General features: G+C 37.7%; 1 protein-coding gene across 3 annotated transcripts; it reads left to right on the forward strand.

The window, feature by feature from the left end:
• Window positions 1–3166: 3166 nt before the first annotated feature.
• exp (expansion) lies at window positions 3167–19391 on the forward strand. 3 transcript variants are annotated; one of them, XM_046627685.2, is made up of 9 exons: window positions 3167–3899; window positions 15097–15321; window positions 15603–15760; window positions 16621–16852; window positions 16937–17135; window positions 17267–17514; window positions 17791–17896; window positions 18219–18477; window positions 18862–19391. In XM_046627685.2, exons 2-9 carry the CDS (start codon window positions 15211–15213, stop codon window positions 18878–18880), a joined length of 1332 nt encoding a protein of 443 aa, XP_046483641.1. In that variant the 5' UTR covers window positions 3167–3899; window positions 15097–15210; the 3' UTR covers window positions 18881–19391. The 3 variants fall into 3 exon arrangements, with proteins under 3 accessions (XP_046483641.1, XP_046483639.1, XP_046483640.1); XM_046627683.2 differs by having other exon boundaries at window positions 3172–3899; window positions 18219–18473; window positions 18862–19388; XM_046627684.2 differs by lacking the exon at window positions 3167–3899 and adding an exon at window positions 10751–10890 and having other exon boundaries at window positions 18219–18473; window positions 18862–19388.
• Window positions 19392–19539: the final 148 nt, after the last annotated feature.

Genomic DNA, 19539 nt, shown 5'->3' on the forward strand with positions numbered 1-19539 from the left:
GACATTTTTCTCACTCACTTATACCTTGGTCAGCTGCTGAAACGCTTAACGTTTCATCGTTTTCTTATTTCGTTGTCTGTGGTTGATCGCTTTCGAAAAGGGCACCAAACAATGTTGAATTTTCTCTAAATTTAATCAGAACTCTCACCGTTTTCAGACAAAAGAATATATCATAATATGAAATTCAAATTTCATCTGATATTTGTTGAAAATTTTTTTATGAATGTAAACATATTTATAATTAGATATTTATTTCGGATTCTTCAATCGTGTCTCTGGTCCTGAATTTAGTCTTCTCATCTTATTCAAACAAATAAAAAATCTATTCGCGGGAAATTCAAAAGGTGACGCCTTTACGTCATCGTCAGCAACCACAGCAGTTTTAGCTCTTTACTCTGCATCTGTGAGATTTCTTCACGATCATGAATGAATATTTTCAATACACGTGACTCACCTAACGCTCAACCTAGCCTGCTCCAACGCAGAAATACAAATGGTGTATTTATTTTTAAAATAAATTTACAAACAAAATTCACATGCTTTATGGGTGTTTTTTAAACTGTGCAGTATATGCTTTATGAAATACTTTCTTCGCAATAAATGGTTATTGCTTTTTTCTCTCAGCTGCGTAAAAAATATAAATAATTACCTGGCCTATCAATATGAACTCATGCATTAAACTCGCATAATTCAAACAAAAGTCCTACGTTCTTCTTTCGTACATTACGATTCATTAATGGCAATGACATGGGACGTTTTGCAATTAGTTCCTCTCAAAAAAGTACATAACATATGAAACGACGCTTTTTAGCGTTTTTCGCGTTTCCACGTTGTAAAAGAGCAACGGACTTCTATTAAGACTTATGTACAAGATGATGCTGCTCGTGTAACTGCTTTCAATTAGGCGGTTTTCCTACCTGTAAATTTGGTTGATTGAAGTTAGGCGCCTGTGATGAGAGTACTCCAGTTGCCTTCAACTAGGCGTTTCGCGTAAAAATAAATTAGACTGCCCACAGTTAGGCGGTTTCGCTTCTACTAACAATAAGTCTGGTTCTCAGTAATGAGACGTTTTCACCACAAATAACTTTGATGATTTTCCTATTTTCGGTCAAGTTGTCTCCAAAGAATTTTACATCATTTTAACATATGCCCGAAACAACTTGTATGCCACACAATTTCCGTTTTATGTGTTTCTTTCAATAATACTTTCATATAATCAGGTTCTCCCAGTAATCTTAAAATAATAAATCGTAAAGAACAATCCTTGTGTGTTTGTAAAGCAATGTCTTACAAGCCATGAACGAGGATAAAGTGACTTGCTTCCTTCCTTCAGTAAAGATCAAACAATCCTGATCGTACAAGGTAAAAATACCGCAAAGTCGGGATGATCCGCAAGAACTGTGGTATAAAATCAAAAAAGAATAGCAAACAAGAAAGAAGAAACACCGAATTCGCACAACTCGAAAGACGTGACATAAAGTACAGAATAAGGTTGACAATGTTTGATGAAGAAAAAAGAACTCCGTGAATTGTTTTTGTGCCCGTCATCGTCAATGAGCCGAGAACTTGTCGGAGAATAGGTTTGAAATCGAACGTTAACGGTTTGCGATTGTGTAGCTTTGTCGTCGCCGTTTGTCACTCGAATAATGCATTTCATATAGTGGAGTGTGAATGTAGTCGCGGCCCCGCGAAAAAGGTGTTGTAGCAGGACCGCGCCAAAGAAAGATGTGACAAGCCTAGCAATCGTAAGGCGGCCGCGTATTGTTGGCGCATTAAAACAACTCTATGTACTCGTATAATACGCCTGCTATACTTGTGTAATATGCGTACACACACCTATCCTGATTATGTATTCGTTTGTTTCTTTGCAACTATACCGTTACCAGAAATGAACGAGTACAGTACCACCGCTGAAGAATTCGGTACTTATTGTTTCAACTCAATTTACACACGTTAATGGATTTCACTTCTTTAATTTTTTATCATACGTTCTTGGAGGGATAAGTTGTTTTTATTCCCCAATGGGATAACCTCACGTAGACATAAATCGGACAATTTATTGAATTATACTGCAATTATTATTTTACTAGGTATTCACGAATTAATTGAATCGGCAGGCAATGGACGAAAAATTGAATAACCACATTTACCGCGCGTCTCATAATAGGCAAATAATTTTACGATCAAGCAATTTTCATGTTCAGTTTCAGTACGAACCGTACTGCTGTAATATCTAAAATGGATATAAAATGAAATAGAAAGCTATATTAACTGCGATCCGAACCTGCAGCCGTAGGATTTATATTTAAATTCAGCAATTATACCTACTACATACGAATTACAGCGATCTATCGATGGGATAACGATCGAGAGGTTGAATATATTTCGAAACCACATACCATGGAAGATACAGAGAAACTAGAAAACCGAATACACATGTGTCTGCTCATCCGGGAAGAAACTCGATTAGATTCTCTCACAATTTGATGTCTCGTTAATATTGGTGAGGATATTCCTGCACTGGGAGAAATTTCGTTTGTCACGGGTAGTAAAAAGTTCTATTAAAATTAGTATAATTACAAAAATTATTCAAATATTGTTGAAATTACAAGAAAATGTGTTACAGGTAATTATTGAGCGTGATTATAGTTATCAATCCTACATTTTCTGGTTATAAGGTTATAAGGTTAAGGAATGTGTAGTAAGTACAACTAGGAATTCTTCCCAAGTAGAATAATAACCTGGCTAATCTATCTATAACAACTGGATATGATAACATGAATTAATATGTGTATTTATTCACCTTTTCATTGTTACCAGCACAATTCAAACTTCGAAGAATCGAGTTCGAATTACAAGAAGCTTTTAAACCTGAAGACGTCAAAAAAAACAATATGTGTATTGTTTAATCTGCATAATGTTGAAAATCGGTTGAAGTCGTTCCCAAATCGCGATCAGCCGTATCATCACAATCTGCCCACACAAACTAAAATCAATCTTAGTTCAACTATTGTGCAAATAGTCCTTGGGATTTTGCCTCGAGGTGGGATATACATAGGTGTATGATATACACCCAAGCCAGAGTCTCGCCGATCAGTCCGAAGGCTCGAAAGGCTTAAAGGCCAGGGAAGAGCGAGCGAAGCGAACGGGTCTCGCGCTCCTTGTCCCATTTCTGACGTCACGGATACAAAGTCGCGCATGCGTCTTGAGTTCCGAACTCGCGATCTCAGGGGCCGTTCACCAAGATGGTGAACGTCTCGCGCCTCGGTTTAATACTCTCACTCGCGCAAGGCTGCGCCACCCTGTAGATACCTGTCAAGTATTAGGTGCGTGTTTTTGAAACGGTTTTCGTCCTACGTACTTTCGGTGAACCGCTGCTAGCCTAGGATTTTTAATGTTAAGTGCAAAAAGGGCTCGTGCTTTTGTGCCCTTGATTGTGCCGCGAGTGCAAAGTGTGCGTGTATAATAAACAGAAAAGTGAAAAAATAAGAGTGTAATTCAACGAAACACAAGTGTCTGTATAAATATACGATTATATAAATATCAAGATAAAAATTCGTCGATATTTTATACCGCGTGTGAACAGACACTGTTTTGTCTAATTCGTTCAAAGAGTCTAATAATATGATATCAAATAAGGATCGAGACCGTTGAGAGCTGTCTTTTGATTTTTTTTTGTTGTTTTTTGGCAAAATTTTTTCTACGATGAACGAAGCGATCCACAGAGCATTTGACTAGGGCCGCTGACGTGGTCTCGCCGATTACATTATAGACAAACATATGATACCATATTGGATCGGGGGCAACGGAAATACGAGGATCGTTTCTCCGCTGGTGGCTAGAGCGGTGGTCCTGCTGGTGGTGCTGCTGTTTCTCCTAGTGCTTCTGTCACCCGAAAGGTATGCGTATATAGGTATAGTACCTGTACCTTAGAAGTCGCGCATGCCCCCGGGCTAACGGTATTTTCAAATTACGATTCGAACCGCGAAGCGAGTTCGACGTGTGTTCATCAATTCCTCTTCCTTCTGCCTACGTACGTTCGGTCATTCTCTACAGCACACGAATCTTCAATTTACGCCCTCGACGCACGTTGTTCGAATTTCGAATTTTGAATCGACTGTTTTGAATTACGCGCGCTGACGCGCGCCGCGGGGCGGGAGATTCAAACGGTGTTTGAAGGAAAAATGCTAGAAAACGATCGTATTGTTGGTGAAAAAAGATCGGAACAACGATTTGACGAATAGGCAATAACGTGCGAAGAGCAGAGCCTACACGTAGGTACTTATCGGTCCATCCTACGCGCGCTCGCGGTTCGCTCGGGCAGAACCAGTTTCCATTCGTTTTAAAGTCAGCAGCATGCAGCAAACTCGAACCAACCGTCGAGTTTATACGCGAGTAGCGATAGCTGTAGAGAGTAGCCAGTCGACGGATTTCTTACACAGACCTTACCCTGCCTGCCGCCCGCCTTCTTCGCACTCACTCGCTCCGTACTCGGTGCAGAGAGGCCTTCGCATTCTTTGTGGAAGTGAAAGCTTCTACATAGGTATACTTAAATATACGTATATACACTGTGCGTTATTTATTCATGTATCCTATATACACACCCATTTATTATAATTCGATAAGTATTTCGGGACAAAATTCGACTCTACATCGATCGATTTAGGTAAAATTTTATCACACATACGTATACAAACGTCATCACGTAAATACCTATAGTTAATGGCTTCAATAGTGAAAAAAAAATCTTACACCGATTGTGAGGTAATCGATGGAAATACAAATTTAAAAAAATCTACAAAAATTATTCCAACAGCGTGTGAACTTTTAAGGCGCGCGATATGTATCGGAAATTAAATGTTGCGAAATACAACATCAATATGCATTAGCATGTACGGTCGGTATATATTATAACACATAATCCGATCCATATAATCATGTATTATAATATCGTATTACTGAACTACATCAAAATCGGTACAGCTAGTATGATGTACGAGGCGCGGAATAAGCGACGAGAGAAAAAAATTGAAAGTGAATTCATGTCGAGTAACACATGCGTATGTATATATGTATGTATTGAGTGTACGCATGCACGTATTCTAGTCAGCTTGAAATCCAGTTTTCGGCCACTTGGTATTTGAAATTTTTTTTTCTCTTTCTTCTATTGGATTATCAAGTATATTATGTATAATTTCAAACTCTGCAGAGAGTGAAAATTCGTTGTCAAAAGTGACTTATTTACGTATTTATACCGAATTTGATCCGGACAACTGAAAACGATATTTTCTACTCTCGAATAAATCGTATCTTTGTTTCCAATTATCTCTCTTCGTCGTGAATTTTTACAACCACGCAAAAATAGATAGGAACATTAAATAAAAAAAATAAAAAACTGAGTTCAGATGTGGGCAACAACAAAACGAAAATTTATTCCTCATGAATTTTATACCGTACGCTTGTATGAGATGTCCTTCGTTGGTTTTATGCTCTTTTTTTCGTGCCTGATAGATAATTTGTAACCAATTTTACATACCAGATTTTAAACGTCGCGTGTTTAGATATGTCTATATATTTATACATATATACCCACATACCTTCGCAGGTTCTGGAATTCGCCATTAGCATTTTACACTTTCGTTGGTAGGCAGACACTGTATGTTATTATATATTAATGATTGTAATAATAGTAATAATAAAAGAAATAATGTACAGTGCGATGATAATCTGTATATATAATACCCATCTAAGTCATTTAGGTATATATGTACGCACTCGCACGTATACACCTACCTATAGTGAAAATTTGAAAGGTCGTCTGGATAATTTTAGAGAATTAGGTATATCTCCGAATACACACATACATGCGTTACACGTACGTGCATGTTTATATTATGCAACTTGTAATACCTCTGACAAAATTGCAGAAGATGAGGTAACAAAAAGAATGACAGACATAATTTATAGACAAGCTGCATATGTATATTTGAAACTTTAACATAAAAATCAATATATATATATAAAAGAAAAAATTTTAAAAAGAAAGAAAAAAAAAACAAACAAAAAACAAATATAAGCAAAGTTACAGCATTTAAAAGTTGTATCTTTTTTCGGCCAAGATTAATTCATTCCACGAATGTATTATTAGTACGGTTTTATCTCTAACAGAACTAAAGATCATTACGTACGCATCTAGATGCAGAATGTTAGCTTGGGTATAAAATTTTGTAAAACAATGAATTTTCGTGGAGAAAATTAATTTAATTTAACGTATAAATATCTCAAAAGCTATACTTATAATAACTGTGCTATATCAATTTACGTCCAGTTCATGTTCACATTGCTACGTACAATATTATTTTCGAACACCTTCGGAGAGCAGGAATTTAATAGTGGAAAATGGTACGGTGAAGTAATCGAGGGGCTGCTCACTTGAGAAATCATTGAACCATTTCATCCAAAATCAAACAAGCAATCGCTAAAGGTCGCTGGAAATCACTCGAATCGCATAATTCCTGATTTCCTCATGATTTCTTAAAGTATAAATATATTCACAGACATAGATACATTCTCGATGTCATCCCCTATTAGAAATGAAAAAATTTTAAATGTTTACGAGAGAATAAAAAAATTATTCTAATTTCTTTAATAATCTCTGTTACTGCTTGAGTATCCACGTATCTCCGATCGTAAATTAATTATTGTTAATCTTTAATAATTAATCAATATTCATTTCTCGAGAGTCTAAAAATCAATGATTTCCAAAACCTAGAAATCACTCTTAATCGTTGGAATAGGTAATCTGATTGATTCGGAAATCACGAGAGTCACAGTCTAAATCACAAGAAATCGATTCCTTTCGGAAATCGTCGTGTCACCGAATCCACGAGTGAGCAGCCCCTCGGAAGTAATACTTTAAAAACCTTAACCCTTTGAGTCATACATTATTGTGATGAGTCAACTTTTGTAACAAGATAGTATTCTGTGGTTTTCGAGATCACTGATTACAAATCTGTAATCAAATTTCCAAAATTCAAAATGGCGGATCCAATAAGGTGAACGCAAATTTCTAATTTCATCGAATCCGGTCAAAAAACTCTTTGCAGGGGTTTTCAGAGTCACTGATTACGAATCTGAAATCAGATTTTTAACAGTCAAAATGGTGGATCCTCACAATATTTTTCCAACACTTTTAGAATTATTATTTTTACTACACAAAAGTGTGCCAAAAAAATTTGGAAAAAAATCGCGAGTGTGTTTCAGAACTGGAAAAACAATTTAATAAATCATGCGGAGGAGATGCGGTATATGTTGTAATAGATTTTTAACAGGTATGGAAATAGAAGAAACGATTAAAAAAATGGAATAAACCTATTTTGAAGAATAGCAAAAAACCGAGGTCCCACTTTAAATCTTGCGTGAAAATGTTTTATTTCCGAAACCAAATGTTGCAAGTTCTTCAGGGGTTATACTAAAGTCGACAAAATCCTTGGTGAAATTAAAAAATGTCATGGTCAATCTTTGAGTGAGTCGGCGTGGAAAGTCCTATATGTGTAGAGGGTCACTTGCTCGGAAATGAATTATTCCTTGAATTTTCACGATTTTTTTCAATCAATTTGTTTCTAACAATAATAATTGACATCATATCGCAATAATTACTTTCGAGTTTTGAAATCGTATTAGTATACTATCAGAAAAAGGAAAAAACCGCAAAGAAATATGTTAAAAAGTTCTCTAAATATACAATAAATGGATATAAAATAGGTTGTAAGATTACTTACCACTATGACTCAAAGGGATAACGAAACATTAAGATTCGCGGCAGCGAATCGCGACTATAAAGTATATACCCATAAGCCGCTGAAAGAGCCGAGCTCAATCAAGAGTTTTTTACACAGCCGAACTAGCTACCGTGTCTTAACAGTGTGTAGAGGACGCAAGATATCTTGAAATTCACCGGATATTTTTTAACCAAACCTGCGCAGCCGAAAATCAATTGCAAACCGTAATTTTCCTCCAGGAACCATAATATCAGCCGAACCCTTGTTGACGTGGACTTGAAACTTGGAAAATACACACATGCCATCTGAATTTTGCTCCCTTTTAAATTTCATAAAGATCGGATTACGAATAAAAAATGTCCGAAATCACCGATTATTTGGCAATGAAATTTATGCCATCAATTTTCTCAGTCCACGCGGCAATATCCTGAAAATTCTTTCGCAATCCACCTTTTAAATCTCCAGTTATTAAGTTCATCGAGATTCAAATACACATTATTTCAAAGGAACGGCTGAGCCAAAATTCTTGAAATTTAGAAGGCAAATTTGTGTGATTGAAATCTTGACCCCTACTGATTTGAAAGAAGATTGGAAGATGGGTAGAACAGATACTGATTACTTTGTGAAATCGATATGAACTGCAACTTCAGACGAACGGTTGAGAGTGAATTCGTCGAATCAGATCAAATCGTAGCCAGATTACCCTAGGACGATTTTATAAGCTTCCTTCTGCAGACATGGGTACGTTATTCACCGGTAAATTAATTCACCTAACGATTTGTCAACTTTGATTTGAAGTATGTCCTCTTTATTCACGCGACAAAGAAACGTGTGGAAGCTGATTATAGAAAGAAACCTGCCCGCCAATTATTTCGTTGTGGAATGATCTTCCGACATCACTAGACCAAACAGTATAATCCGAATTCGCGAACCATACTTGTGTGGCAGATGTATAGTGCTTGACTCGATTTTTTCACTACCCAATAGACTAAAGATTAGTTTTCGCACCTAATTTGTTGCCTATATAAAAACACGTTGTCGGCAGATTCTTTGACATTTAAAGCATAAACTCGAACCCAACCAACCATTTTTTTTCACCATATTTCGTATCTAAAAACGAAATATCTCGTGACGGGATCGTCGGAACTCGAGGTTTCTGGTCTCATTCAAATCGTATCGTGATTTCTCATAACCTCTGCAAAGGTAAATTGCAATCCAATAAGAAATAAGTAATACAAATCCTACATGTATAGCAACACCATCGATGCCGCATGGATTTGAATTCCCCGTGAGCAATAGGTGGAATTGCGATGTATAGATGGGGAAGCTACATTATAACCAAGCAAAAGAAAAGAAAAGGGAAAGAGGGAGAGAGGAAGGACTAAGAGGATCGACCGACGGGGGCCACGTAGAGGAGCCAAGGCCGCTGAAGGTCACCGGAGTTCACGATTACCTTCTTTTTACTGCTCCTTCGCGTTTATCTCAGCTCTTTGCCCGCCCCACCCCCCCCCCCCCCCCCCTCTCTTCCTCCAAAGCTATCGAGGTTCCCCCCGGAGATGCGGTTTCAGACCGGACGATCATGACTCCAACTTCTCGGCGTCGCGCCAGGTATAATGCATGCGTGCGTGCTTATTTTTTTTTAGGAATGCCAAAGCTTGAATTCACATGCATGTATACAGGTATTTAGATATATGCAGGTATGTAAACCTCTTCAAAGAACGTGATAAACATGACAATTTTCGAATTTTCATTTCTTTCCCGCCCCTCGGCACTTTTACTCTCTCTGTCTGTCTTTCTTTCGACTCCCGCCCTTCTCTTCCTCTTCTTGCATTCCCGGTCCAGCTGGATTCTCCCTCGATGACGCGAACTCTCCACTTCTATCTGTGTGCTGGAGTTCGCGAATTTGAACAACGTGAATCAGAGAAGAGGCGGAAGAAATGTAAGGGGAAAAACTGCACGGTATTTCCAAATTAAAAAATAACGTATATTCACAGATTCTACAGAAAACCAAGAGTGAAAAGTTATAAAACAAGTTTCGCAAATTACTTCTGGTTTCTTTTCTACTTAATTAATCAGGCACTGAACTTTAATATTTTTAAAGACCTCGAATTTCTCCAACGTATACCCCATACCTATGTTTTCCTTTCGAAACTTAATGTAGCTATTAATGAACGGTTGCGAAATGATTTTCGATAATCGACTGACGCTTAGGTTGAATTTAAAGAAACCACGAGGTTAAATAAGCGAATGAATATTTTTCTAGAAAAGCGAATCATCAATCTTCTTTTTCCTAATACTCTTTCTTTCCCCTCTTTTCGCGCATTGGTTACAGCGATGATAATTATTGCGCACAGCTGAGACACGGTTATACGCTAAATAATGTACCTATAGAACTTTCGGCTTGACCTCGTTCAACTTTTTAGAAAAAATTTCTAGTCGCACCGACAACCATGCAAGAGTATATATAAATAATAGGTATGCAGGTACATTTTACATACACGAATGAAGTACCGAAAGATGCGGGAGCCTTTTTCTCTGTATTACGTTTTGGCCAGGGGCAGACGGTATATCACACAACTAACGGTTATCCGAAGTTGCTTATTTACACGCTGCATACGCCTTCAACAACAATTAACGGAGTTTTTGCTCATCACGTACATCGCGTATTCTCTCCTTATACCGCTCGACTCGGTATTTTAATGCGTGTTGTCGTTCTTCCTTGTTTGGAAATATATGCGAAGACAAGATTTACGGTATTTCTTTGCCGCGCCGAAACGCCGATAGGTAATTCAACCGAAATCAGCTGATCGGTATTTTTTTAAAACGATATTAGCTTGATTCATTCTTCAAGTTGTAGCTCGCCTCAAGACGAATCCAATGAGTCCCATGATCGGAAAGTTCCGATGAGTTGATTCCGAGATATCCCGTTTTGCAGTTTTCAGGCACGACAGTAGCGCCAAAGTCGCACTGTAAACTGAACAGCGCCGGCTCGCTGTCGGATTTGTGCGAGTCCGTCGCGCAAATTCGAACGTTAATATCTCCGGACCATCTGGTCAGAAGTGAACGATTTTGGGCTCATTGGATTCGTCTCGACGGCAGCAACAATGTGGTCAGTGAAAGAATGATACAAGTTTGCATTTTTAATGATTAATCGAGCCTGGGAATTCTCAAACGTCGTCTACGAACAGTAATAATAGTGTGAAGGAAACAAACGCACTCCATTGTTTTATTATTCTGATTATTGTCTGTGTGTGAATGGTAATTTTTTTTAACATATTTTCAATGAGATACCAATTAGAAATACCAAGCCCGTACGTCATTTGGGAATATCTTCGCTTGGAGCATATACGTGATTCACGGTAGCGGAACACTTCATGTGCTGATTCAGTCACGTCGTCACAGAAGCCAGTATTCTTCATTGCGTACATGTGGGATGACAATCGTAAACCGGATTTATTGCAGAAGCGGATACAACTTAGTTTTTTATTTTTCCCGGAAATGCGTGTCATCCCACAATCAATAATTTAATCTTTTCCCTGCTCACCCTGGAATACGTCGATCCCTAAATTTTGTATCATGCGAACTTGTTATTTGACAAGTTTATTTTATATACTCGTATAGACTATTATTGTTGTGGTATAAGAATTTCGTGTAAGTATATGCAAGAATTGAAAGTTTCGTTAATATAAATTTCTATACGTAGACATAGTATATAGCTTATGTACAGCTATCGTGTTGAGGCGATACATTCCGCACCAAGAGTTAGTACAATAATACCGATACACCTATACGGTATACCAAATACCATTATGCATATACCTATGTATAGGGAATGAACTTTCATATTTACGAAACGGCGAGTGAGACGAGATGTCACGTTTAATATATACAACGGGTGCATGTATGGATTTAATATTAATATAATACAATGTTATATATTATACCAATACTATACTTGTAACCTGCCTGTTATGAAATCGCTCAGCAATCCGTAAAAATAATAAATTCTTCTATATTCTTCGCATTAATATATAATTGTACAGGTAATACAAATTACCACTTTTTAATTCCAATTAGGAACGTGTACACAATCTATCCAAACTAGCGTTGTAAAACATTTTATCAGTTTTATGTTGATCGTTTTCATTCATTCCTTTCAATTATAATTCGTTCCGAGCTAAATGTCGGTCGAAAAACACGAAGAAAAAATAAATAGATGAGGATTAGCAGAAATTGAGTATAATAAACGAATGATTTAACGAGTACATTTATATATATATACATATATATATATGTATATATATATATATAAATGTACTCGTTAAATCATTCGTTATATATGTATAAAAAAAAAAAAAAAAAAACAAACAATCATTCTGCTCAAAAATTCGGAGCCATCAAACTTAATATTATATATATATATATATATATATATATATGTATCGGATGGTTACAAGTACCGTGCTCGGGAGGAATTGGAAATTGTAAAAAAGTTCCATCGCGTGTAACAACTTATCTATGGTAATAATTAAACACTGTTATAAGTACGTATCATATTAAGCCCGTAAAAAAACATTGCCCACTGGCACAATTACAAAGTTGTTATGGTAGAATGTGGATGGGCAGGGGCGAGAAGGGAGGTCAAGTAATTTATGTAACCAAAGGAAAGTGCGCGCGCGACTTTCCTATTTACGAATATTGTGTTCAAACACTTCTCGGGTGCGGTTGTAGAAAAAACACATTCGTAAAAATAACGCCACCTAACGGACGGACGAAATATACGGCACATTTTAACCAAAAGTTTATTTCGTATCCTCAATTTCATTCTCCGACAACTCGACATAACGAAATTCAAGCGTTGTATAATTTGAGCGAGGTTTTTCAAAGCCGTGATATCCGTGCAGTTAACCCCAAAAAGATCAGCTGATAACCCGGCGCGCCGCCATGTTGGTCCTGCAGCCGCACCCTCGCTTTAGGTATATAAAAAGCCAGCTAAGGTATGCGACACATGCAATACATGTACCGTTCTATATTTAATATGTATAACATGAAATAACGTGTGTATTATACATGCACGCGTGTGGCATATTGTGTTGTGCGCAAGATGGAATTTGATCGCCTACCCGCATACCTATACTTACAGTGCATGCATACGCCGCAAAACGAAATGGCGAAAGCACCGCTGGTATTACATCTATACACACCTATTATATTATACGGGTTTCGCCGTATATATATTATACTCTGCAATTCAGTGCACCGCACCCTTCTGTATCTTATTGCTTTTACGGATGTTGAATAATGTCGGGTATAAATCCGTGTATGTGCACAGAAAGGAATTACGCGTGAACGTGAAATTATTCTGTAGTATATTACACGAGGCGTTTCAAGTTGCAACCAACAATTTCGAGTTTATACTTACATCACTCATTCCACTCACTATTGTAATTGTAAGTCGAGACCCTACCAAGTATGAACCTGATGTAACATTTTTGATTTTCTGTACAAAGTACGAGATATATCGGTGTTATGATCATTATTATTGTTAAAATGAAAAAGGGGCGACAAACTACACGTCTAGAGCATGTATGATACTGATAGCACGTAGCTGCTCCTGCTCCTGCTGTTGCTGCTGCTGCTGGCAGCCTTCGCATTTTATTAAAAGTGAAAGTCTCGAAGTTTTAGATGCCGACACTTCTGATTGTACATGTATACACATACCCGTACTTTATACACAAATATATACATATAGGTGCGCATGAGCAAACCTATATGTTTGAGCTATAAAAACAATTACCGAAACGTGTATTTGCCTGGCAACGATTGAAAAAAAAACCATTCATAATTATGGCAACCTTAATAATTATGATAGAAATAAATTGTTATGAAGATATGTTTTTCTTTTTCTTTTTTGTCTCTGATTTTCTCAATTTGCACATTTCCAGAATATGAGGAGAAAGCACGCGATAATAAAAATATGCATACGAATATGCTTTACGGTTGGGTGATTACAAATACAATTTCTTAATTTAGCAGTGATTTTTATTTTTGACACATGTCTAAGAATACACATTGTTTGAATTTCTAAATCTTATCACGATCGTGAAACTGTTTTCATCGGCGATAAATTTCATGTGTTGTAAACACCATGCATATGCTAATTTTATAATACGAATCTTTTCTGAACACGGTTCGTTGATCACGGCAGCCTTCAATTGTTCCACTTAATATACGTTCACTCAAGATTCTTTTGTTTTTCTTTATTTTGTTGTGTCTTCCACTATTTGTCGCTGATTTTACTTTCTTTTTTTTCCCAATAGTAATGGGTGAATCTGGAAGAACCGGATCTACACCTTGCACTAAAAGCCGCCCAATTTCACCTGCACAAGTGACTGCAGTTATTGACAAACGACCGACTGTCTTTGCTCTTACCCCACTTTTTGAATTTGCCGCGCAGTTTCAAATTATCCGCGCTCGTGCCTGCGCACCAAATTATCGTTTTCACCGTGTCTATTATACTGTTACAAAGATAATAGGATATGGAATTCCCCTTGACCTACTATCGCCCTATAGAATTATACTTTTTCTAAGTCAAATTCTAATAAAAAAAAAAAAATGTCGGTTAATTTTTCAACAAATCTTCTTACGTATCTTGATACATAATAAATATTCATATTTTTGGATCATATGTTTATTTTAGAATAAATAAACAAGATAAAATCCCTGTAGAAATACTACATTTTTCCACATAGCTGCGGTTATAAAAAATAAATGCCAAGACCGGGAACGATTAAGTACATATATATGTATATAGCTACACACAGCCGCTTCAACTTTCACCGCGATCGGCGACGAAGGCGGCGGTATTATAAGAGCAATAGCAGCACCAACAGCGACTGCTATAAGTAGTTGAATAAGCAGTACTGATCCTGTAGCAACTCGTTCTATTGTGCAAGGCACGCTGTCTTCTTTCTTTTAACCGCACGTCTCGTGTTATGCTGTATATGTTCTGTTATGTTATGTTATTATGCTCCCGTATCGTTATGCAATTACAGCAGACCACGAGGCCCTGCCGAGTCCCTTTGTCTGAAATAAATTTAAATAAAATACGCACGCGCCCACATTTCCGCCAATCTGTCGACACGCAAAAATTTTTGGCAAAACTAAACGACGAGCTTCGTCAGAAAAGAAAAGGGAAAATATCTGTGAATTAGGGGTTCCAGAAATACTTGAAAATAAGAATATGACATGTGTACAGACAAAAGAGAAAACAGATTCGTTGGAATATTGATGACATTGTTTTGTTTTATTTCAGATAAAAAAGAAGGAGGGTGGACTTGAGGAAGTAGGGATATAAAGATTTGTCGACTGTTTGACGCGCTTGTTAATTAATTAATCAATAACGAGGACTCTCATTGATATCGTGATAATGGTGTCTAGAAGAAAAATCCTCTCCCGTTCGAGGGACAATCTCGCCGACGCCCAATACGAAGAGCAGGAGGAGGAGGACGTTTGGTACAATTTGGACAAACTTTACAAGGTAACTACATAATGTAAACGCAATCGATTAGTGTATAGCAGCCGATCTGAATTCCTATTCGCGATCCCCGACGAAGGTCATCGAAAGGTCGTATAACTTCCTTCCCCGCCTATTGCATCATTCTAATACGATGCGTTATACTCGAAGCGAGACTCTAGAGTCTCCCTCCTAAACTTGCTACCTAGATACCTGCGTAGGTTCGTAGGCACGATTGTTATTACTATAGGAAAGTTAACATTCTATTCTTTGCCTTTTTTTCTTTATTCTCTACATTTCCGCAGGATCACATACAAGAAGTCTTAGACAAATGGAATCAGATCGACGACGAGATCTGGGCGAAAGTGATTGTCTTCGAACGGAACAGACGGGTCGCTAAGGCCTACGCTAGGGCACCAGTTCTCACGGTGAACGGTTCCAACGACGGATTCGATGGTTTCAGGTACACTTTTTTCAATTAGTCGTTACAAAACAATGGCGCAGAATTTGTTGCAATTTTTTTTCCTCCCGTCCCGTTGTCTCCTATCTTTGATATATTTTGTTCGTCGTTGAACATTTTGTCCTTATATTCATAAGAATTTTCTTCTCACGAAATTGGCGTTATTCACGTTCATTCATCTAACAAATAAAGTACACTAGAATTGTTGAAGACTTGAAAAAAGGAAAAGAAGAAATACTGCGATATAGTTTTGAGCGCGCTACTTTTTCGCGTAGGAAAGTTCCCGACGTGCCCTGGCGAGCGTAAAACTGTGTATACAACCTATAAGTAACGCTTTTTATAATTATCCATGATTTCTAATTATTTTACTCAAGTTACTTCAACAGTACAGTCGCATGTAGACGTATATCCGTACATTATTTCTTTACCGCGTACATAAAGTTTAAACACACAAGACTTTATATACCTAAAGGCGGCGGCACGAGTGTCACGTTCCATTTCATCACTGAAACTTTTTTCCAAATGCATAATAATTTTCGTTCTCTCTGTATGATCATATGTTACATTATGTGATATGTGAATGACGTGAAAGTAAACCGCGTGCGCTGTATTATTAGACTCGTTAAAATTTCAACGACGCTCTAATAGTTTTCAAATCGAGAACTAGTTCAAGTTTTCACCAATCGTATACGCTGCACGCTTCTTCATTCGTGACGGTCAATTTGATGCACGACGCCACCGCCAGTCATCACTGCTGACTGGCCGATTCCAACTCGCTGCTATTTAGAAATTGCGGGAAGGATTATTGCGTTTGATAATTTTAACTGATTTTGTTCTTTCTTTTTGGTTTTTCACAAATTTAGGATAGGACTCTGCGGATTCGACAACCCGATGAGGGATCAGAAAACTGACGAGGCTAAACGCCACATAAATCAGGGTGTTAAAATAAAAATGGACGTTCAGGGAAATATACTTATAAAACGGTTGTGCAAAAGCAACGTTTACGTCAAGTGCACGAATCAGGAGGATAATGCCATCGGGCCAGAAATATTGCGCAACTCGCAGGGCGCTTTGGAACACGAGAAACCAGGAAAGGTATAACGATTTTGGTATTCGCAAATGTTCTGCCATTTTCGACGTCCTTGAATCGCAAAATAAATTTTGTAACAATTTTTATAGATATTTGACATGAACAAATATCAAACAAACTTGTCGAGAGAAACGAGAAGAGCGTATCCTGACAGACGCAGACTCGAAACGCAATGCCTAAGTGCAATAGTATTTGTCAGAACCGAAGCCGACCTTCTACAATGTCCAGTGTGGGTTTTGATCGTAAACGTCGTCGGTCTGGACATGCTCAAGTCAAAATTACCACCAGGTAAGAAGGGGTGCTTTTTTTACCAGAGTTACTTTTCAAATATTCGAGTTTTCCCGCTCTGGGCAGCGCGCGAACTCTAAAATATTCAAACTCCATCGAATTCAAGCGTGAGTGAAAATATCGCTGTTCAGTTCTAGCGCTCCAAAGACCGGTGGACATTAAAAATCGACCTAGAATACCAATTCCAGACGAAGATCCTTACAGCGTAGCTGGGATCTCATCATCGTCGTCAACGACGAAAGAAAGGCTCCAATCCGCCGGTTCTAGGCTAGAACGTGAACAAATCTACATGCAATCGACCAGCTATCAGCATCGTCGCGGTGAAAGACCGCCAAAACTTCCCCCGAGAGAAAATCTCTACGGCCATGACATTCCCAAGGTGCGTGTTTTTTACCATTCTTAAATCAAAATTATAAGAAAACAATACGAGATCACGAATGAACCGGCATTCTTTCACCTGTTTGCCTGTCTGTTTTTTTACTATCTTTTTGTTATTTTTTATAACGTTCAAAGACGAATGGAAAAAGGTAAAGGGAAGATAAACGTCAAAATTTATTAATTTACTTCTAAGAACCTGCGCGTTCTGTCGAAGTTTCTCTCAGTTTCTGTAATAAAGAACCAAAATTATTATTCCTTTTTGTAAATCCGTTTTCAGCCCGACTACGATGACATTGAGGATGACTATGCGAGCAGCATAAGACCTTCGCCGGTAATAAAGGACGATAATAAGAAGAGTAAAAAGGTCGACAGTAAAAAATATGGTGAGTCTAAGAAATAAAAGGAAAATCGATGATGACAAAACCATTCTTGAAATCCTTTCAATCTTGAAATATATTGCACGTGGAATACCATACGTTGGTTGACCGGCAAATTGAGATTCTTGGCAAAATGTCAAGACTGCCGTCTTGATATCGACAAACCTGCAATTTCGTTTTGACCGTATGATAATGTTCATCAAACGCAACTTGTCAAACTCTCTTTCACGCTAAATAAAACGAAGGCAAGGATAGTTGGAGTGGAATTTCACCTACGAAAAGGTCCTGTAAAAGCTGAGAACTGATCGTTAATTTGTCATCGTTGCAGACGATCCTTACTACTGCGGTCTCAGAGCACGAGTGCCAAATTTTGTCAAAATGGCAAAAAACGGTCACGCCAAAACGGCGGTGGTGCCACTAGCATCAAATTACGGACACGTCGGTAGACCTCAGCCACCCCCAAGCTACGTTGGAGCGGGTGGCTACGTCAGCAGTAGCAGTTCGTCGCAGATTTACGGACACCACGGAACCCCGAGTCGACCCCCAATAATGTACCACGCCAGAAGTTTCGAGAGCGGACTCGGTACGTACGTACATATATCGTTTTTTTCCAATATTTCCAAAAACCTACCAGCCTGGCCTACTTTTTAGTCCATGTGAAGTTAAAGTGACGAACTCAGTAAACCAACGCTTTTGCTTGCTTTAAAAGAGTGCCATGGCTGGCTGTTTTTTTACCAATTTTCAGTCAACGTTCACGTAGAACGATCAACTGATCAACCTCTTCGGTGCCATATTGTTTTTGCCAACTGGATTTTTCGATATTATCGACTTTGAAGAAGTTTCCAAATAAATTCCGTGCAGTCGGATTGAGTACCTATTCGTTCAGGAAAATACTTCTACACGCCAAATGATAAAACGAAAAAAAAGCAAATTTGAAGAAAATGTCATTACCGCGAATAACATATTTACAGATTCAGACGAGAGGATTGAATCACCGTATAATCACATTTACGGCCGTGTACCAATACCGACGAGAGGTGTTATGCCACCAACGCCGCGTGCCATGTACATCGGAGAATGGGATTGAGAGAGGACGGAAATAAAAATAATTTTTTTTTAAATAAACAGATAGAAAAAGAAAATCGAAAAAAAACGAAAAATACCTGACCGATAATTGTACATGTACTTACCGACATGCATTTAAACACTGACACAAAAACGCGGAACCCACAATTGTATATTGTTAATATACCACATAAATACTCAATATTATATAGATTACGTAATTATTAAACCGTGTTTTTTTCTTTAGTTTCGTTTCCATCGCGTGTTCGCATATTTTTTTTTTTTTTTTTACATATATCGGTAGTAATTCCTAAGTTATAAATATACATGTATACCTACCCCTTACCTGTGCCTTTACTGGTTGTCCCATTCCCAAAATAATTCCAATTAAAACCTACGTATAGGATGTATATACATAAATAATAAAAGATTTGAAGAAAAAAAATAACGATCGACGTAAATAATTTTTTAGTATCGAATCACATAGTCAGATTCATACAACTTCCTTACCTCGAGTCGCTGAAGGCAAAGAATTCCTTAGAATGGGCAAGTGAGGATCTGATGAGGAGGAGGTTTGAAAGGAA

The sequence above is a fragment of the Neodiprion pinetum genome, chromosome 5 (genome assembly GCF_021155775.2).
Source record: "Neodiprion pinetum isolate iyNeoPine1 chromosome 5, iyNeoPine1.2, whole genome shotgun sequence".
NCBI lineage: Eukaryota > Metazoa > Arthropoda > Insecta > Hymenoptera > Diprionidae > Neodiprion > Neodiprion pinetum.

Excerpts from the sequence above, each read along its gene's own strand:
- exp (XM_046627683.2), top strand. The coding sequence starts at position 15,211 with ATGGTGTCTAGAAGAAAAATCCTCTCCCGTTCGAGGGACAATCTCGCC. Across the intron at positions 15,761-16,620 it reads GACGGATTCGATGGTTTCAG|GATAGGACTCTGCGGATTCG; the intron begins GTACACTTTTTT and ends TCACAAATTTAG. Across the intron at positions 17,515-17,790 it reads ACGGCCATGACATTCCCAAG|CCCGACTACGATGACATTGA; the intron begins GTGCGTGTTTTT and ends ATCCGTTTTCAG.